Source organism: Onychostoma macrolepis, chromosome 14 (assembly GCF_012432095.1).
Source record: "Onychostoma macrolepis isolate SWU-2019 chromosome 14, ASM1243209v1, whole genome shotgun sequence".
Lineage (NCBI taxonomy): Eukaryota > Metazoa > Chordata > Actinopteri > Cypriniformes > Cyprinidae > Onychostoma > Onychostoma macrolepis.
In genome coordinates this window covers 21537145-21558135 of record NC_081168.1, presented here as the reverse complement: position 1 = coordinate 21558135, position 20991 = coordinate 21537145, and the positions used below count along the sequence as shown (strand labels likewise).

General features: G+C 37.3%; 1 protein-coding gene across 5 annotated transcripts in view; it reads right to left on the bottom strand.

Annotated features, from left to right (window-relative positions):
* LOC131553528 (gamma-aminobutyric acid receptor subunit alpha-2) overlaps positions 1-20991 on the bottom strand; it is a 102784-nt gene that overhangs the window by 34092 nt on the left and 47701 nt on the right. For all 5 annotated transcript variants that reach the window (XM_058798258.1, XM_058798256.1, XM_058798259.1 and 2 more), the window contains 3 exons: positions 16360-16580; positions 5945-6027; positions 5697-5840 (listed from right to left, as the gene is read on the bottom strand). In XM_058798258.1, coding sequence (XP_058654241.1) covers positions 5697-5840; positions 5945-6027; positions 16360-16580 — 448 coding nt within the window. The remainder of the gene's footprint in view (positions 1-5696; positions 5841-5944; positions 6028-16359; positions 16581-20991) is intronic.

Sequence of the window (20991 nt, the reverse complement as noted above, 5' to 3'; positions counted from 1 at the left end):
TTATTAGTGTGTTGTTAGCTTAGCAGCATGCTAATGTCAGTAACTATTGGAACCAATTGTAGGTTCAAGTTTAGCTTGTGTAAAGTGTTCCAAACAGTTGCTTATGAGGTTCCATTTTAGTGAGGGTTTTGCCTATGTAGGCAGTACAGCGAGGCAGCTCATTAGGTTTTGTAACAGAGCTAACGTGTGTCTAAGCCACAGTCTGTGCACCGTGAAGATGTTAATTAAAGCGTGAAGATGACGATCGGTCACAGGAGGTCACAGGAGATGCTGTGATTCCAGAACACACACTGGCTCCATTCCAAACCCCAGTGAACTGCTCTGCTGTCTACTATTTACATAAGCAGATGCTTTAGAAGACAGCATCATAATCGGAATCAAACCCCATGAGAGGCTGAAATAAAATGCTCTACAAATCCAGTAAGTTCATTGACTCTTACTTAAAAATAACAGTCCCTTTACTAGCATTGATAGCTCCATGAAGAACCTTTAATATCCATGAAAGTGGATATTTGAAAGTGAAAAGTGGAAAGAGTTGGGAGCGTGCATGATGCCTAAAAATGTTGTCTAGATAGACAGCTCCCTAGGGTTTGGAACGGAGCTAATATATTACAGCAACACTACACATGACAAAGATTCTCATTAAGAAGCCTAACCTCACCCTGACCTGAAGACCAACACAGTAATAACAGGAGAAAGACAATCATTTTTTTACACATCATTAATGAAGACAAAGAAACAGCCCTCTGAGACACGACTATATGGAGTCTGTTTGAAAAGGGGAGTGACGCAGCAATAAAACATCTGCCAAAAACGGTCTTCAAACACAATGTTCTTTTCAACAGTTTTCAATCAATTATACTGAAAAAAAAAAATTTAAATCTTACTCAATATTTAATATTTTTGTCTTGTTTTCTATCTAAAAATTATTAAATCAAGAAACATTTCCACACAAAATCAAGTCATGTTTTCTGAAAAATGTATCAAAATTATGTACGCTTAAAACATTAAATAAATATTTGTCGGTGGGGTAAGAAACAGAATCTTGTTTGAATTAAGTTTAGTTTTCTTACCACATTGACAGCTATTTTTTGTTAACAGTTTAAAATAAGGCCTCATTAAAGTTAGTAAATTCATTAATTAACATTAACAAAGAATGAGCAATACACGTGTTACAATATTTATTAATCTATGTCAATATAAGTAAATAAAAGTACAACTATTCATTGTTATTCATAGTTCATGTTAGCTCAGATCCATTAAATAATATTAAAAGGCACAGCATTTGATATTTGATTTTAATAATGTATTAGTATGCCTAAATAAATAAATACTTGATAAAACATATACAATCAATTTTTAACATAACATTTTTAACATATACATAATAAGACTACTGCATTTAAATAATCTTTAAATTTTAAATAAATGCTAAAATGAACATTAACCAAGATTAATAAATAAGTATTCTTCATTGTTAATGTTAAATAATGCAGTTAACTGATTCAAGCATGAACTCACTTAATTTAATTTTTTTTTTTTTTAGAAAATAAAAGATTTATACTTTCTTCTCAAGTAAATGTATCTTGATTTAAGAATGTTTAGATATTTGCACTGAAAAACAAGACAAAAATACTAAGCAAGAACATTTTTGCGGTGTGAAAAAAGCAAATAATTGTTGTATCAACTATTTCAGATTCTATTTCCATCACAAAAAGAAAACAAACTGTGGCTGGTCACTATTACATGTTTATCAGACAATCTCTTCATATCTAAGTGGGTGTTTTTGGGGCCACAATAAGCTGCTATGTAGACTAGACTTTATGCTGAAAGTCAATAGTCTGATTCTGCACATACAAACACAAAAGCATTGCAAATGATGGCAGATCTACACCACTAATTACCGCTAGCTGTGTCGCTCTCTCCCACCGCAACCGTGATGCTGATCATCATGGTGATGCTGCCTGGGATCCAGATGTCTCATCTTCTAAGCACGATATCACTGACAGTATGCCAACATCATTTGATCTTTCCCCTTCTCTCTTGTTTTCCATCTTTTTGCATGGGAAACCCAGACACTTTGATGAAACCATCGCCATCAAGCATATTCGCCAGTAATGATCTCACAAAAACATACAGATCTCAGCATGTGAACATCATGATGGACAGAAAAGAGATGAACAAAACTGAGAGAGGGGCTTTTTGTGATTAAAGCAGTAGTTTACCAAAACATAAACAAAAGAATGTGTCATAAACTCACCCTCATGTCGTTCCAAATGTCTGTTTCTTGTCATTTTGTACATTCAATTACATTTTACCATTAAGGTTTCAAAAGACATTAGGGTGAGTGAATAATAACAGATTTATCATTTTTGGGTGAACTAGACCTTTAACACTTGCTTTGTGCAAGCGAATATCGTGAAAAGGTCAAGGGCACAAATAACACATAACATATAACATATAACATTAACAATAACATAACATAACATAACATAACATAACATAACATAACATAACATAACATAACATAACATAACATAACATAACATAACATAACATAACATAACATAACATAAATATTTTATAAATTAAGAAAACTAAGCCTAATTTAAGGGACCATTGAAGGGTTAGTTTACCCAAAAATGTAAATGCAAATTTTGTCATCATGACCTCACCCTCATGTTGTTCAAACCCAACTTTCTGTGGAACAGAAAATTGATATATTTTGTAAGTCACTGGGGTGAAATGTTTGGACCACACTGACTCTCACTGAATGCACAAAACAATAAATTTTTTTCAAAATATATTCTTTCATGTTCCGAATGTCCTACAGTTTTGGAAGGACATAAGGGTTTTCACTTTTTGGGTGAACTATTCCTTTAAGATCTGCTGCATTGTGACATTATTTTTATGATAATTATGCACATTTCCCCCTCATTATTCTCATTACTGTAATGTATCTGGACATTTTACTGACAGTGTGTTTTTTTTTTTTTTTTTGTAATTCTCATTATTCTCAATGGAACATTTCATTAGATTCTCATTAATGTAACACTGCTTGATTCTCATGAAAATAATGTCATAAAATCTTAATGGTCCTAAAAATAGGCTTTATATTCTTTAAGCAAAATATTATTTCAAACATTTCCTTTCCTGATTTTTGGGGTATATGACCGGGAAAGAAGATTCACTCATTGACATACTAAAGTGTATTCGTTGTTATCTTAAAGCCAAGACAAGTCTGAATAGCACATGGGCATCACGCACCCTGACATCATGTTTAAGTGCCCACCTGACATTGCGCCTTTCGACTGCACTTGGTTTTTGTAAACACACCCCTTCATTGCATCATTAATCAATGTGAACACACACACACACACACACACACACACACCCACACAAGCTGGAGTGGTTTTACTCTAAGTGGTTTCCCAGCCTGTGGCCTCAAGGAGGAAAGGTATTAAAAAATCCTTCAGATATTATGAACACTCAAGTGTGCAAAATGCAGTGCACACTCAAGTGTGGCAGATGACCCAATTTCCTTCACACTAGATGGCATGTTCACGCTGTTGTAATGAATGATTAATCTCACATCACATGATGGGGACTTACAAGAGCCTCGGGAGAAAAGCCCCAAAGGCTCATGCATGTGTGTTTTAATGCACACATTTGTGTGAGCGTCTCACCGGTACTGGTTTGAGTATATCCGCTTGCTATGGGTGATGTAAATGGAGCTTAACAAATAGGTCTGAGAAGAAGACACCAATCCCGCAGGACACAACAAGCAAAGCCATTGCTTGGCAGGGGAATACTGTCTTAGGACATGAAATTGAAACAGTTATCAAGTATATTAGAATGAATAGAATTAAGACTCCTCTCATTACATTCATGCCCTCGGAACATCAGAAAGATCACTGATACGATTTGATTAAATTCAGATTTACATGTGCATCCACTTTCACAATACAATTCATTACAAAAGCAGCTTGTTCAGCAAGATTCTCTAAAAACAGTTGCTTTTCAATGACAGTAGTTGACCTGAAACCAAAAAACTGTCAGACAAGATAGTTTAAAGGGGTATGCCCCTTTTTACAATATGAAAGTTGTAGTCTCAGGTGTCCCATGAAAGTGTCTGTGAGGTTTCAGCTCAAAATACCCCACAGATCATTTATTATATCATTTTGAATATGCATTTGCATGTCTCTTTAAATGCAAATGAGCTGCTGCTCCCCGCCCCCCTTTTCCAGAACAGCGTTGTGCCTTTACAGCTTGTACCTCAGATACTCTGCTAAAAAAACATCTGTTTGGTTTTGATTATCATGTCTATCGCACTGAAATCATGCATTTTAAACCATATTAATTTAAACTTCTGGTATACGGTTTTCTGAGCGCACACATCCAAAGCATGCACACAGAAAGAATCTGTCGCACAGCTTTCATGTCTTATTGCGCTTAAACTGTCAATTACACACAAGTTTATGTTAAAAACACACTAGTTATAAAAACACAGTCGGTTATGTCTGTGAAGGTAAACAGCTGGGCAAGAAATTGCATGTTTATCAGTGGCGAGCAGTGACTTTTTTTAACCGGGTATGCTGAGTTAAGAAATTAATACTTTTATTTAACAAGAATGCATTAAATTGATCAAAAGTGACAGTAAAAACATTTATAACGTATCTATCTATCTATAAAAATGTATCACAGTTTCCACAAAAATATGAAGCAGCACAACTGTTTTCAACATTGATAACTATGTATAAGAAATGTTTTTGAGCACCAATTCAGCATATTAGAATGATTTCTGAAAGAGAAAATTTACCTTTGGCATCACTGGAATAAATTACATTTTGAAATATATTAAAATAGAAAACAGTTCTTTTAAATTGTTTTACTGTGTTTTGGTCAAATAAATGCAACCTTTGTGAGCATAAATGACTTTTTCCAAAAGCATTAAAAAAAATCTAACTTTTGAAGAGTAGTGTATATTAGTTATATATCTGCCATCAGCCACTCTGTTCTCTAGTTATCAGTATCCATGTTTTAATAATCCCATGTGTTTATCATTACTGTTGAGCAAGAATAAAATCCAGAAAAAAGATCCATTTCTAAAGATAATGTTGTAAACATGACATGAGGTGTGTCTTTTGGGTGTTGTTGTTGTACAGTCCCTGTGCTCAACTGAAGTGGAACATCTTGTACGTGCTCTGGCCTCGATCTCACCCCACGTTGAGGATATGTTCGCTTTACTGAGCTACCGAATGCCAACCGGCAAGAAATTGTCACTGCAAACCAAAGATGTGCATGAGAGAGAGAAAGACAGCGAGAGCGAACCACAGGAAGGGTTTGTTGAGTCTTGCCCAGAGATCGTGTTAAAGCACACAGCAGATTTAGCAGAACAGAATGAATGTGTGCTTGATAAACTATGATAGAAAGAAGGACAAATCTGCCATGACATCAGAAAATCCTTCAAAATCATCCTTGTGTATTTATCCAACGTGTCTGTTCAATCGCTGCGGCTTTCAGAGCTTTTGTTTGAGGACAAACTTAACCAAAAATCTAACTTCTGTCATCATTTACTTACTGTCATGTTTTTTCAAATACATGTGATTGACTTTGGAAGCATCCTTGAAGAATCTTTTGCTTGCTTTCCTATATAATGAAACCATATCCATCAATCTGTAAGTATTTTGACTCACCAGTGCTGGATCTGATGGTTTCGTTCCCCACGGTTTGTCCCAGCAGATCGTACTGGTTTAATCTAGAGCTTTCCTCTTCTACCACCACAGAGTTGGATGCGTTCTTTGTCCAGGTGTATGTCACTTCTGTTGTTGTGTAAGCATCTGTAGGAATGATTTCAGTGGGAGCCACAATTAAAACTTTGCAGATGATTGTTTGAAAGTTTAAATCAATCATTACAAGCAAGACATTCCATGCTGTTACTCACAGCTGCCGAATTTGAGAGGACAGGAGTGGAAGTCCATGGGGAAATCTTCAAGATGCATCGGACACTCAGCATGCACCGTCAACCTGCGATTTACATTCACAAACACAACAAAAGCAGACGCCATTACCATTACTAGCATGAGTGGGTGATTCTATATAGCTTAGAAATAAATAGAAATTAATTATTCAGCAAGGACAAATTTATCATAAGTGACAGCAAAGACATTTAAATAGTTAAAGAAGACTTACAGTGGGGCAAAAAAGTATTTAGTCAGCCACCAATTGTGCAAGTTCTCCCACTTAAAAAGATGAGAGAGGCCTGTAATTTTCATCATAGGTATACCTCAACTATGAGAGACAAAATGAGAAAAAAAAAAATCCAGAAAATCACATTGTAGGATTTTTAAAGAATTAATTGGTAAATTCCTCGGTAAAATAAGCATTTGGTCACCTACAAACAAGCAAGATTTCTGGCTCTCACAGACCTGTAACTTCTTCTTTAAGAGGCTCCTCTGTCCTCCACTCGTTACCTGTATTAATGGCATCTGTTTGAACTCATTATCAGTATAAAAGACACCTGTCCACAACCTCAAACAGTCCAACTCCAAACTCCACCATGGCCAAGACCAAAGAGCTGTCAAAGGACACCAGAAACAAAATTGCAGACCTGCACCAGGCTGGGAAGACTGAATCTGCAATAGGTAAGCAGCTTGGTGTGAAGAAATCAACTGTGGGAGCAATTATTAGAAAATGGAAGACATACAAGACCACTGATAATCTCCCTCGATCTGGGGCTCCACACAAGATCTCACCCCGTGGGGTCAAAATGATCACAAGAACTGTGAGCAAAAATCCCAGAACCACACGGGGGGACCTAGTGAATGACCTGCAGAGAGCTGGGACTAAAGTAACAAAGGCCTCAAATCCTGCAGTGCCAGACGTGTCCCCCTGCTTAAGCCAGTACATGTCTGGGCCCGTCTGAAGTTTGCTAGAGAGCATTTGGATGATCCAGAAGAGGATTGGGAGAATTCAGATGAAACCAAAATAGAACTTTTTGGTAAAAACTCAACTTGTTGTGTTTGGAGGAGAAAGAATGCTGAGTTGCATCCAAAGAACACCATACCTACTGTGAAGCATGGGGGTGGAAACATCATGCTTTGGGGCTGTTTTTCTGCAAAGGGACCAGGACGACTGATCCGTGTAAACGAAAGAATGAATGGGGCCATGTATCGTGAGATTTTGAGTGAAAACCTCCTTCCATCAGCAAAGGCATTGAAGATGAAACGTGGCTGGGTCTTTCAGCATGACAGTGATCCCAAACACACCGACCGGGCAACGAAGGAGTGGCTTCGTAAGAAGCATTTCAAGGTCCTGGAGTGGCCTAGACAGTCTCCAGATCTCAACCCCATCGAAAATCTTTGGAGGGAGTTGAAAGGCCGTGTTGCCCAGCGACAGCCCCAAAACATTACTGCTCTAGAGGAGATCTGCATGGAGGAATGGGCCAAAATACCAGCAACAGTGTGTGAAAACCTTGTGAAGACTTACAGAAAACGTTTGACCTCTGTCATTGCCAACAAAGGGTATATAACAAAGTATTGAGATGAAATTTTGTTATTGACCAAATACTTATTTTCCACCATAATTTGCAAATAAATTCTTTAAAAATCCTACAATGTGATTTTCTGGATTTTTTTTTCTCATTTTGTCTCTCATAGTTGAGGTATACCTATGATGAAAATTACAGGCCTTTCTCATCTTTTTAAGTGGGAGAACTTGCACAATTGGTGGCTAACTAAATACTTTTTTGTCCCACTGTATATTTCAAATAAATCCAAGATGTACATCCATTTCAAGTACATCCAAGATGGGGCCGCTCATGGCAGCCTCTGTGGCGTCATCCGCAGTTGTTTTTATGTTTTTGTTAGTTTGTCCTGTCTTTAGTTATATCCCTGCAATCAGTTTCACCAGAGATTAATTGCTGGACATTCGGCAGTACACACCACCCAATATTTCACCGGTTTTCGATTATTCGGATGTTTTGCTGGACATTGTTGTCGGGGGAGCAGCGGTGCTGTTCAGACACTTCAGGATGCGCAGACGGGGGAAGAGAGCCGACGCGCTCGTGAGGTTCAGACAGCGCGGATTTCGGACAGCACTGCCTAGCATCCATCTGACGAATCTCCGACGAAAAGCATCAGGCCCAGATTGTGTTACACCAGTCTGTCTGAAATCCTGTGCTGACCAGCTGGCCCTCATCTTCACACAGATCTTCAACAGATCACTGGAGCTGTGCGATGTCCCTTCATGCTTCAAACGCTCCACCATCATCCCCGTCCCAAAGAAACCCAAAATTACAGGACTAAATGACTACAGGCCTGTGGCTCTAACGTCTGTGGTCACGAAGTCTTTTGAAAAACTGGTGCTGGCCCACCTGAAGGACATTACTGGACCCTTACTGGATCCTCTTCATTTTGCCTACAGAGCAAACAGGTCTGTGGACGATGCAGTCAACATGGGACTGCATTATGTTCTGCAACATCTAGACAGACCGGCCGATACCCATGCCGATTCTGATGCTTCAAGCTTTATATAACATATGTGGTAATGTTATATAAATAATCACAAAAATTATTCCTTATACAGCGAACATTTTAATATTCATTTAAAATGGTGTTTATGCATAGCATATGCTATATCCTCTAATATTTTTATCTAAAGTCAAACGCGCTTTATTCAACTGTGCCCTTTCTCTCTCTCTCTCTCCGGACGCATGCCGGAGCCAAGTTTAAGAGCTGCGATGACACGGTTATTCTAACAACAGAAACACGGTGAGCAGCAAAAAATGATAGATTACTTTCACTAAAACAGCAGAAAACAACAATTCTACAAATATATAGTTATTTTTCTTTCTATCTATATTTATCTATCCATAACCCAGATGTGACAAGACGTTTCTGATCTACATTTAGCGTTATTAATCTGTAGGCTAAGAACATTTAAATATATAAATAAATATATATATATAATTGTTGTTAGATGGCTTTGTTGAAATTTAAACTTTGAAACTGTTATCTTTCTTTTCTGCTCAAGATGAGAACGTTTTGTTTATCCATGTTATGTATGTTAGAGAGAGGACAAAATAAATAGAAACATTTCAACTCCAACATGGAGAAGTCTGATGTAACTCATAAGGTTTAATACTGTCCAATAAGACTGAAGAAGAAAAAGAACTAGAAACATTTAAACTACTGAAAGAACAAAACAGAGTAGTTCGATCACGGTTTATCCACAGGTGATGCGGAAAATCTGCAGGTCTGATAATAAAAAAATGCATTCTGATTATTTGCGGGTGGATCGTGGGTGGATAAAATAAATCATAAATGATGCAAATATTAACAATTTTTTTTAAAATACATTTTTCATCAGGCAGACGATTTAATTTGTGTGTGTTTTCGCCTGATCGGGAAGTTGCAATGACAGAAACGGTGACATTCCAGATAAAGTTTTAAAGGAGTAAAGCCTGTGTTAATGCTATTGAGTGGGCTAATATGGCCAAAGAAGATATTTTTATTTTATAAATAAATGTTCATTTACCCCTTACGGCTCTGACGAGATTTTGTTCCGTCCTCCATGCTGTGACAACTCACAAAAGACTATTTTTAGCCAAGCAGCGTGGACAGCCGTGGCTGGTATAAACACAAGCACTGACTGCGGCCGCGATCAGCTCCGGTTTCCGTGGAACGCGTGCAGTGATGCGCAGATCAGCTCTAACGTCACTGAATCTGCTGTTAAAAACTGAAATATCCATTCATTCATCATGCAAAACATACACGACAAATAATTAATTTTTCATTGTTTCTCAAAACATTTTCACACCGGCAATGACATGACTGTAGCGCCAAATCATTTATGTCCCCACGCATCATGTAAGTCATCACGCATTGACGTCATCAAATTGCAATCGGTACGCGAGATCTGCCAAATGTATGAGTACCGATCGAGTCATAAAATGTGATTATTGGCCGATACCGATCTCCGGCCGATCGATCAGAGCAAGTATATACAGTGGTGTGAAAAAGTGTAAAGTTTGTCACACTTTAATGTTTCAGATCATCAAACAAATTTAAATATTAATCAAAGATAACACAAGTAAACACAACATGCAGTTTTTAAATTAAGTTGGTTACACTTTATATTAGGTGGCCTTAACTACTATGTACTTACATAAAAAAATAAGTACAATGTACTTATTGTGTTTATATTGTATTGCAAAAAACATTTGCTGCTATTGAGGTGGGATCCGGGTAAGGTTAGGGACAGGTTTGGTGGTATGGGTAGGTTTAAGGGTGGGTTAAGGTGTAAGGGATGGGTTGACAGTGTAATTATAAATGTAATTACAGAAATTAATTACATATGTAAGTACATATAGTACAAAGTACAAAGTGCTTGCCCCCTCCTATTAAATCATGAAAGAACCTGTCTGACAAAGTGAAGCATGTTTAAAGAGCAACACATCATTCCGATGAATTTCTTAAGAAATTCATAAACAGATGAGAATCAAAATAGTTTACATGTATCAGTCTGGAAAGGGTTATAAAGCCATTTCTAAGGCTTTGGGACTCCAGCAAACCATGGTCAGAGCCATTATCCACAAATGGAGAAAACTTGGAACAGTGGTGAACCTTCCCAGGAGTGGCCGGCCTACCAAAATTACTCCAAGAGCGTAAAGACGACTCATCTAAAGAACTGCAGGCCTCACTTGCCTCAATTAAGGCTGCTTTGCAGCTTCAGGACCTGGATGACTTTGCAGAATTCATGGTTCCATCAATTATGGCCTCTATCAGAAAATCCTGAAGGAGAATGTCCGGCCATCAGTTTGTGACCACAAGCTCAAGTGCACTTGTGTTATGCAGCAGGACAATGATTCAAAACACAGAATCATTCCACCTCTGAATGTCTCAAGAAAAACAAAATTAAGGTTTTGGAGTGGCCAAATTAAAGTCTGGACTTAAATCCAATTGAAATGCTGTGGCATGACCTTAAACAGTCCATTCATGCTCGAAAACCCTCCAATGTGGCTGAATTAATACAATTCTGCAAAGAAGAGTGGGCCAAAATTCCTCCACAGCGATGTGAAAGACTCATTGCCATCGCAAACGCTTGATTGCAGTTATTGCTGCAAAGGGTGGCACAACCAGTTATTAGGTTTAGGGGGCAAGCACTTTTTCACACAGGGCCATGTGGGTTTGGATTTTGTTTTCCCTTCATAATAAAAAACTTAATTTAAAAACTGCATGTTGTGTTTACTTGTGTTATCTTTGATTAATATTTAAATTTGTTTGATGATCTGAAACATTAAAGTGTGACAAACATGCAAAAAAAAAAAAAAAAAATCAGGAAAGGGGGCCAACACTTTTTCACACCACTGTATGTATATATATATATATATATATATATATATATATATATACAAAACAAACCATACATCAATGGAAAGCTATATATATACTGTATATATACACATGACCCAGGACCACAAAACCATTCATAAGGGTCAATTTTTCGTAACTGAGATTTATACATTATCTGAAAGCTGAATAAATAAGCTTTCCACTGATGTATAGTTTGTTAGGATAGGACGATATCCTAGCCGAGATACAATTATTTGAAAATCTGGAATCTGAGGGTGCAAAAAATCTAAATATTGAGAAAATTGCTAAGGACTTAATTTGGACAGTTTTAAATTGCAATGCATATTATGAATAAAAAAATAAGTTGTAATATATTTATGGTAGGAAATTTACAAAATATCTTCATGGAACATGAACTTTACTTAATATTCTAATGATTTTTGGCATAAAAGAAAAATTGATAATTTTGACCCATACAATGTATTTTGTGGCTATTGCTACAAATATAGCCATGCGACTTATGACTGGTATATACAGACTGGTATATACAAAATTGCTCTGTTGGCTGTGGAGTCAATAAATTTACAAATATGATTAAAAGATAAATATGAGACAAAACTACAGATATGTCACATTTTATTATTGGGTGATTCAACACACAGATGTTTTACCAGCTAAGAAGTTCAGCACTTTTAGAGTTTCATCCCTCTATCTGATGTGAGCATAAGTATTGGAACAGTTGCCTCACAGGTCTTTCTAAGTGATCAGCAGTGTCCTGTTGCATTAATTCTTCAGATATTAAAAGCAGGGAATGTGTCATATCAGTTATATCCATTACTTCTGCATTCTGAATCTTGCATTCGATGATGACACACACAAACCAGGATGAAGATGAAGGAGCTGACTTTGACAGAAAAGCAACCAATTTGGATGCTAAAAGAAAAGAGGAAGTCAATTATAGCTATAGCAAAAACAAAGGGCATGGAGAAATCAAGAGTTTGGAAACCACCAGCGACACCAGCAACCAACAACGACCTGATCGGCTGAGAAAACAACAGTAGTTGATGACAGACAAATCATAAAAGCTGTGAAAATGAACCCTAAAAGACGTGTCTGTAAAATCACCAGCAACCTCCAGAAAGCTGGGGTGATGCTCTGACAATCTACTGTCCTCAGGAGACTTTGACACAGAATTACAGATGCTACACAGCAAGATACAAACCTCTGACCAGCTCCAAAAATAGAAACGCAAGATTAGAGTTTGCAAAAAGCACAAAGGTGAGCCAGAAGAGTTTTGGAACTGTGTTTATGGACCGATGAGACAAAAATGAGCCTTTATCGAAGTGATGGGAAAGCAAAAATGTGGAGAAAAAAAGGGAACTGCAATGATCCCAAACATACAGCCTCATCTGTAAAGCATGGTGGAGGTGGTGTCATGGCATGGGCATGCATGGCTGCCTCTGGAACAGACCCTCTCAACTTTACTGATGACTTAATGTATGATGACAGTAGCAGAATGAATTTGGAAGGGTACAAAACCATCTTGCCTACCGATATTCAAGAAAATGCCACCAGATTCATTGGGAAGTGCTTCATACTGCATCAGGACAATGACCCAAAAACACCCTGCCAGTTCAGTCAAGGAGTTTATAAGGGCAAAGAAATGGAAAGTCTTAGATTGCCCAAGTCAATCTCCAGATTTAAATCCGACTGAATATAAATTTCACCAGCTGAAGAGGAGAGTAAATGCAGAAACTCCCCAAAACAAGCAACAATTGGAATCGGCTGCATTAAAGGCTGGGAAAAGTATTTCAAAGGATGAGACCAAGAGTCTGGTGATGTCTATGAGACGCAGACTCACTGCTGTGATTGTGTGCAAGGGATCTGCAACTAAATAATAGCTTTTAATCTTTTATATCTGCCTTATGTTCAACTGTCCCAATAGTTATGCTCACATCAATGAGTGGGATGAACTCTAAAAGTGCTATTCTTTCTATGTGGTAAAACATGCATGTGTTGAAACGGCTAATAATAAAATGTGACATTCTGTAGTTTTGTCTCATATTCATCTTTTAATCATATCTGCAAATGTCATGACTCCACAGCCAACAGAGCAATTTTGTCTTTACTGTTCCAATACTTATGGAGGGCACTGTATACTGTATATATATAGTATATTATACAGTACTGTATTTTTAATCAAATCTATCTAAAATCTATCAAAATCTAAAACCAGCTATAATCTAGTAAAAAATATTTAAGTCATGTTCTCCACACTTTCTTACTCACTCCTCATTTTGTTTTCACTGAATGAGGAACATTATTTAATTATTTTTATTTGTGCACCATAAAAATAGGTTGTAAAAAATGCCACAGAGGATTTCTGTCCACATTTTATCACTCTCATACTTTTGAAACTATTGTTTAGCTCTTTAGAAAATTGAATTGTAAAATAAAAAAGCATTAAAATCACTGCGATATTCAAAATGCTGCCTAATTCTATATTCTCAATAATATTGTGAATATTCAATAGATCAACAATCTCTTACTAGTAGTCTATTACTAGTCTCTATTCTACTCTCTACTCTATCCTATAAATGCAAATTCATTTTCACATCCATTTCTCCTCTATTTCACTCTGTCTGTTGCTTTCTCTTTCTCAGTCTCTCTCTCTCAGTTTGTCTCCTTTTTTCTTCTTGCGCTTCATGGCTGAGTCAGGCTCTCATTGATTTGGCAGCGGCGAGGAGCATTTGTGCTCACAGGAAGAGCTGGGAGCGAGAGAGCGATTTAGAAGAGAGAAAAAAGCAAACGAAATTGAGAGTGTCTGTGTTGGAGAGTGTCATGATGTGTTCTGGAGCAGCGTCAGGATGAACAGAGGCGAGATCGAGTCATTATGAAAGGCAGTGTTGTTTGGGGCTTGTGTACACGACACATGACAATATATCACAGATTCTGCTCTTCCTGTTTCATCTGCAGGTAATTAAGGAGATTGATGATGATGTTTGCAGACTCTTGAATATGTCAATTATAATGAGAACTGCGCTTTACTAAGAGGAAGTCACAGGAAGGTAAGAGGAAGGTTTCAATGATATCGGCTCCTACAAAAGTGAGTGTCACATTTCTGAAAACAGATGAAACATCTTAATTAGTGGCTAAATCAATAAGTCTGCCTTTCATACTGTAGGAGCCGGTGAGGAATGAATTATTCTAATTCTCGGGAATACAAGGTGATTCAGGGATTTACATGAAGAATGACTTCATTTGCCACCCACAATATGAGCTAAATGGATCATTCACCAAAAATATAAATTCTGATAACATTATGTGAGGAACAGATCAAAATTAAAGTCATTATTCACTGAAAAATCACTGGAGGGTAAGATTCCTTCAGTTTGGGTATGTTCCTCATACAAAAAAAAAAAAAGAAAAACAAAAGAAAAGAAAACTTGGATTACAGTTCACAAGATCATAGGCCAGACCTATTTTTGACAGTGAGAAAAGACAATATGACCATAAATCGTATATTTTTAAGGCTGATCTAACTGCTGGACTTAATTTTATAGTAATAATGGGGGTTTTAAGGGGTCATCGGATGCAAAATTCACTTTTACATGTTGTTTGAACTGAAATGGGTCTTGGCAGTGTGTGTTCACAATCACCCTATAATGATAAAATCCACCCAGTGTTTTTAAAAAAAAATCCCCATAAAACTTTATCCCTTTCTCAAATCAAGCCGTTCTCATATTCTTGTATGTGTAACGTCACACAGGTACAGGCCCCACCCACGATTGTTGATTGACACTGGTGTTTAACCATAGACCTGCCCTGAGTGAGCTGTCATCAGTCTGCCATTGTTTCGATGCCAGAGCAGGTGTAGACAAGAATGTCTCCTAAGCGACTGAGGTGTTTTGTTCAACCTGATCTCACAGAATTCCGTGTAATGTTCACGGACTTAATTAACTCCGAATCTGTGGTGGCACCGAAAATTCCGTGATGGGCTCACAGAAGGCATCAGCCGTGGTCCATGCACGGATTCACTGGTTCAACACCAGCGCTGCAACGGACCACGTAAAAAGAGTGACTCCGATGCAGTTATACTTTCACTGGAGTACCTGACCCCACCCCTACCCTAAACCTACCCAGTTCTGAACAATAATGATGGCGATAAATTTCCCAGTATTGCGTCGGCATATTGATGCTAAGGGTTTCCGTGCGTGGAGCACGGCTGATGCCTGTCACTGACTTGGTATCACTTCTGTGAGCCCATCACGGAATTTTTTCTGTGAGCCCATCACGGAATTTTCGGCGATTCCGTGATGCCACCACAGATTCGGAGGTTAATTAAGTCCGTGAACATTACACGGAATTCTGTGAGATCAGGTTGAACAAAACACCTCAGTCGCTTAGGAGACATTCTAGTCGTCATTTACTCCCGACATCTGAGCCGCTGAAGACGCAGTGGTTTACATTTGTCTTTGAAGGGAATGCGCCCCCGATCTGCCTAAATGCGTCCATGTTTGTGATTGCAAATCATTTGTGATCCAGCTTCACCTCCAGAAGAAGTGAGTATAAGGTTTTTATGAATCTTTGCAAATCGCCTTTCCTAATAATGTGCTAGTTAGCAAGTTCCGTGGCTAAATGCGGCTAAAGTAAACAGTCTCATGAGAACAGCTTGTCACCCCACGGAAGAGAGGGGCGGGGTGAGCAGATCTCATTAGCATTTAACGGGACATGCACCGAAACGGGTTGCTGTGAACAGAGTTGTTTTTGACAAGGTAAAAACAAATTATAGACTTTTCATTAAGGCCTAAATAATCATATCAACTTGTGGAAAATGGGCATCCGATCCCTTTAAGACAATTAATATTCAGTAATATTCAACTGCACTGACACTATCAGATGAGCACAAGATTTCAACTTTAAATGCACAGCACTTTCCAATGATGTTATGTGTGGTAGCTTTTGAAACTTTGAAAGCACTTAGTGAAAGTAACACCTTGCCTACCTCATGGTGTACAGCAGGGTGCCGTCATCTTGGATCCGCAGCAGTTTGTTGGGCATGGTCATGTTGTGCGCGACAGATTTCTTCCCGTTGTGAAAGAATGTGTCTGGAGTCCATATCTTACTGGCCATCAGGTTGTTCAAACGCAGAATATTCATCGGCCCCTCAAACTTCAGCCGTTCATCCTTCCAGCTCTGCCTGAAGAAGACATCGATGGTGTACTCCTGCAAAAAGATGAAACAACAGCACATTTTAGACAAAATTTGAGGTTCTGTTGGATGTTTTCTGTCGCTAAGGGCTCTGATGGTGTTTTGTTTGTGATAATTGAGCACACAATACCCTCTTACAGTAACTGACTGGTGGTGAATTTTCTGTTGTGTTCACAATTATAACAATCCAATCAATTGGACAACCTGGGTTTGTGCTCCTCTTCAAGCAAAGCCCATGAATGCAATTCAAATTCAGACATTTTCTTACCCTCTAATGATCTGTGGTGTAACATTTTCTATCCACGTATTTTTGCTCTGGTGGATAAACACAGTTTGCCAACTGATTTGCAAATGGAGTTTACAGCATTTGAGACTCAAGCTCTGTAGAGGAGAGTCAATCGCTCAAACCTTTAGTGCTGCTGAGGGTGATCAGATCCCACTCTCGGCTCCATAAGAGAGATTGTGCTGCCCAGAGATACCATTATGAAGCGCATCATGGCTGGTAGAACAGGGAAAACTTTTAAAATGCTTTAAAGAAAGATTACGAGAGGGTTTTGGCTTTAGATTGGGAGGTGAAAAGGTAACAGAATTATATCTAACAAACAACAAGTTTCCAGCAACAAGCATACAGTTTGGCCACAGTGAATGTGAAACTGCTGTAACACATTCCCAGCCAAGACAGACATATTTATTTAAAACTGTGTGCTTTGTACTCAATTGTTTCTATATGGTATTAGCAGTGTTGGGCAGTAACTAGTTACTAATAATTTAGTTACTGTAATAATATTACTTTTTGCGGTAACTAGTAGTGTAAATAATTACTAATAAGATTTCAGTAATAATATTACAGTTACTTTCCATAAAACAGCTTAGTTACTTAGTTACATTTGATGCCTCAACCCCCGCTGATTTAAAATCTAACAATCAAATAATTCCTAGATTTATTTTCATAATTTTCACGACTCGCACATGCATGTGATGTCCCCAGTGCAGCAGGCAAGCTTGGAATATGGAAAAGCTTACATTCAGCAGATAGAAATATTGCATTATATTGATTTTGTCAGGAAAAAAGATCTGTTGTGTAAGTTGTGGCTTTACTTTACTCTGGCATTACATCCCTCTGATCAGCATGTGGTACATTATATTAATATATTTAAAAATATTTTTGGAAAATTAAACAGTTTCTTACAAACTCATGTGATTTGATAAAATACATAATGGAATTTAATCGCATATGGGTAACGGAAAAATTACTTCAAGCTACACATGACAATTAATGAGATGAATACAACACTTCTAATTGAATGTCACTATCAATCACTATTGAGTGTTTGTAATAACTTCTGACTGCGATCCAATGTGGATTTTGGTCAAATGATGAGGCAGAAATATGTTGTTAGTAACATTCTAGAATAATTTTATTTGGAAGATGCAGTTACAACTTCTGTGGGGCGTGACGAAAAAGTAATGTAACTAGTAGTGTAACTAAGTACTGTTGCCAGAAAGTAATAAGCAAAGTAACAATATTACTTTTGAAAGGAGTAACTAGTAATGAGTAATATATTACATTCTTTGATTAACTAGCCCAACACTGGGTATAAGTTATATGTATACTTGTGTAACAGAGGGCCGTCTCCCATGCTGGAAACGGTTCGAATCCCACTCGGAGCATGTTGAGTAGAACCACAGAGGTTACACTTGCAATATTTATAAGTAGTGCTGACAGAATCTGCTCATTGTTCGTGTTTATAGTGGGTTATTTTTTGTTTCAGTGTTTTGAAAAATGTAACAAAAAACTAAATCATAAAAATTAACTGATGTTTAATATATTGATAAGTGTATTGGAGTTTTGCACCAATAAGATTTCACTCATATATTTCAGCTAGTTGACATTTCTCATTTCAACTTTAACTTTAAAAATTAAAAACTATCTATATAGATTAAAAAAAACTACTAAAATGACAAAAACACATAAGGAAATTACTAAAACCTTAACTAAAACTAAAACATAAAATATAAAAAATATCTATTCTAAATATCAATTCTACAGTGAAAGCAGTTCAGTTCTAAATTCAAAGAGCCATTTGGAGAACTTTTTATGAAGGATTTATGCACTTTTATTGGACTTGAAAATCTCGACCCCCATTAAAAAGCTTAGAAGAACCAGGACATTTTCCGAGTGTATTTGTCTGAAAGGACAAAGTCATATACACCTGGGATGGCTTGAGGGTGAATAAATCATGGGATTATTTTCATTTTTGGATGAACTAACCCTTTAAAGTACAAGCAAATCTAGTAGTCAAAGCAGTTCTAGACTAACATAAACTGTAGACTGTTCTAATACTGAAAAGCAGATGTAGAGAGGAAGCGGTTCTAGACTTAAAACAGCTCTGCTATAAAAGCAGCTACAGAAATTCTTTTAAAGCATTTCAGGAATAAAAGCAGCTTGACTAGAATCAGTTCCTGATTTAAAACCAGAGCTACACTAAATTAAATTTGTTCTGCATTGAAAGTTCCAGACTAAGAGTTCTGGTTTAAAGCAGCTGCAGACTGAAGTGTCACACTGCAAGCAGTTACAGAGAAGCACTGCGACAGAAGTTTTATGACCACTCAGACAGTGTCTGAACACTGCAGGGACTGTAGCCAGATTCCTTCCGCCGCTGCAGGTGCTAATTCTCTGGCATGTCTCTCGGATCTGGACGTTTCGTCCAGTCAGCATTCTGCAATGGTTATGACCGTCTAATTTCAGTCAAGGGGCTTGTATTGTCCTGGCTGAGGAGGGTTTATATGAACATCCATTAACAAGTAGAGATGAACCATGAAACCCCACCACCATGCCATCCCTGCACTCACATTATTAAACACCCACCCCATTAATACACACACACACACACACACACACACACACACACAGACAGACACACACATCAGGAAGTAAGGGAAATAAAGATAAGTAGGTGGTGAGGTCAGGAGTGTTTATGGGATTGCTTCACAGGTGCTGAGTATGCATTTACATTGGATTATTCGTAGACACATAATTAATATGTGTGTGTGTGTGTGTGAAATAACTGTTCTTTATTTAAAATGTAATTTTAAATGTAAATTGAAAGTTCAAAAGAACAGGATTTATGTAAAATAGAAATATTTTGTGACAACATAAATGTCTTAACTTTCACTTTTGATCAATTTAATGCATCCTTGCTGAATAAAACTATTATTTTTTTTTTCTTTTCTTTCCATTTCATTTTTTTTGCATGGTAATGTACTGTATGTAATGTAAGGACTGAAATCGTAAGAAATATAACAATTCTCGTTCTTGAATCGCAGATTCCATTAACAATACTTTTAAAGAAGCTTCTGGCCCTCAGTGTATGCTAAATAAAAATACAAAAAGAATGCCATTTGCTATCAAAAAAGCAGTTCTTGACTCAAAACATTTCTATACTGAAAGCAGGTCTAGAATAAAAGCACATATAGACTAAAATGAAAGCATTTCAAGAATAAAAGCAGCCTGAGTCAAAACACTTCTGTATTGGACTGGACTGTAGACAAAAAGACTGCGACAGAAGCCCAAAGTTTTATTACTGCTCAGACGCCATCAGAACACTGCAGTGACTGTAGCCAGATTCATTAAAGATGTTGTCTACTTTGTATTGTCTTAGTATAATTTAGCAGACAGTGAACAGTCTTTCTCCATTCAATTAAGACTCCAAAGTTCATGTAAAATATTGATTACTTTGCTGCGGTACTACTACTAAATCCTAGAGATTTTAGATCTAGCTAGATTGCATTTTTGCTGTTGTTTTAAGGGGTCATGGCATGCAAAATTCTCTTTTACATGTTGTTTGAACTGAAATGTGTGTTGGCAGTATGTATACACAACCACCCTATAATGATAAAAATCCACCCAGTGCTTTTTTTTGTAAAAAATCCCTATAAATCATAAGCACTGTCTCAGAGCAAGCCGTTCACAAATTCTTGGCAAATTGACGTAACCTTGCCATGACCCTCCCACATCTGTTGACGGACACTGGCATTCCAGATTCAGCCAATTTCGTTGATGAATTATTTTCGTCGTAATTTTCGTCAACGACATTTTCTCACTGATGAAAATGAGACAATAACTAAATAAAAACTAGCTTTTAAATGACCAAAAATATAATCTCTTTTTTGTCAATGAATAAAAACGAGACAAAAATGTTAGGGAAGGACGATTTGGGAAGATATCCAGCCAGGCTCAGTTAGGAGGACTGACATCTTATGTGGTAGTTACGTACATTTGCATTGTACCGTCCTGATCTAACAGCTAGAAAACACGGTGCTGTTGCGCGCTGTACAGGATCGCACAGCAGCCCTTCAGACTGTTTCAGTGTGAGTTGTAATCAGTGAATAGCGCACATTTATGCCAAGCGATTGCTTATTAACT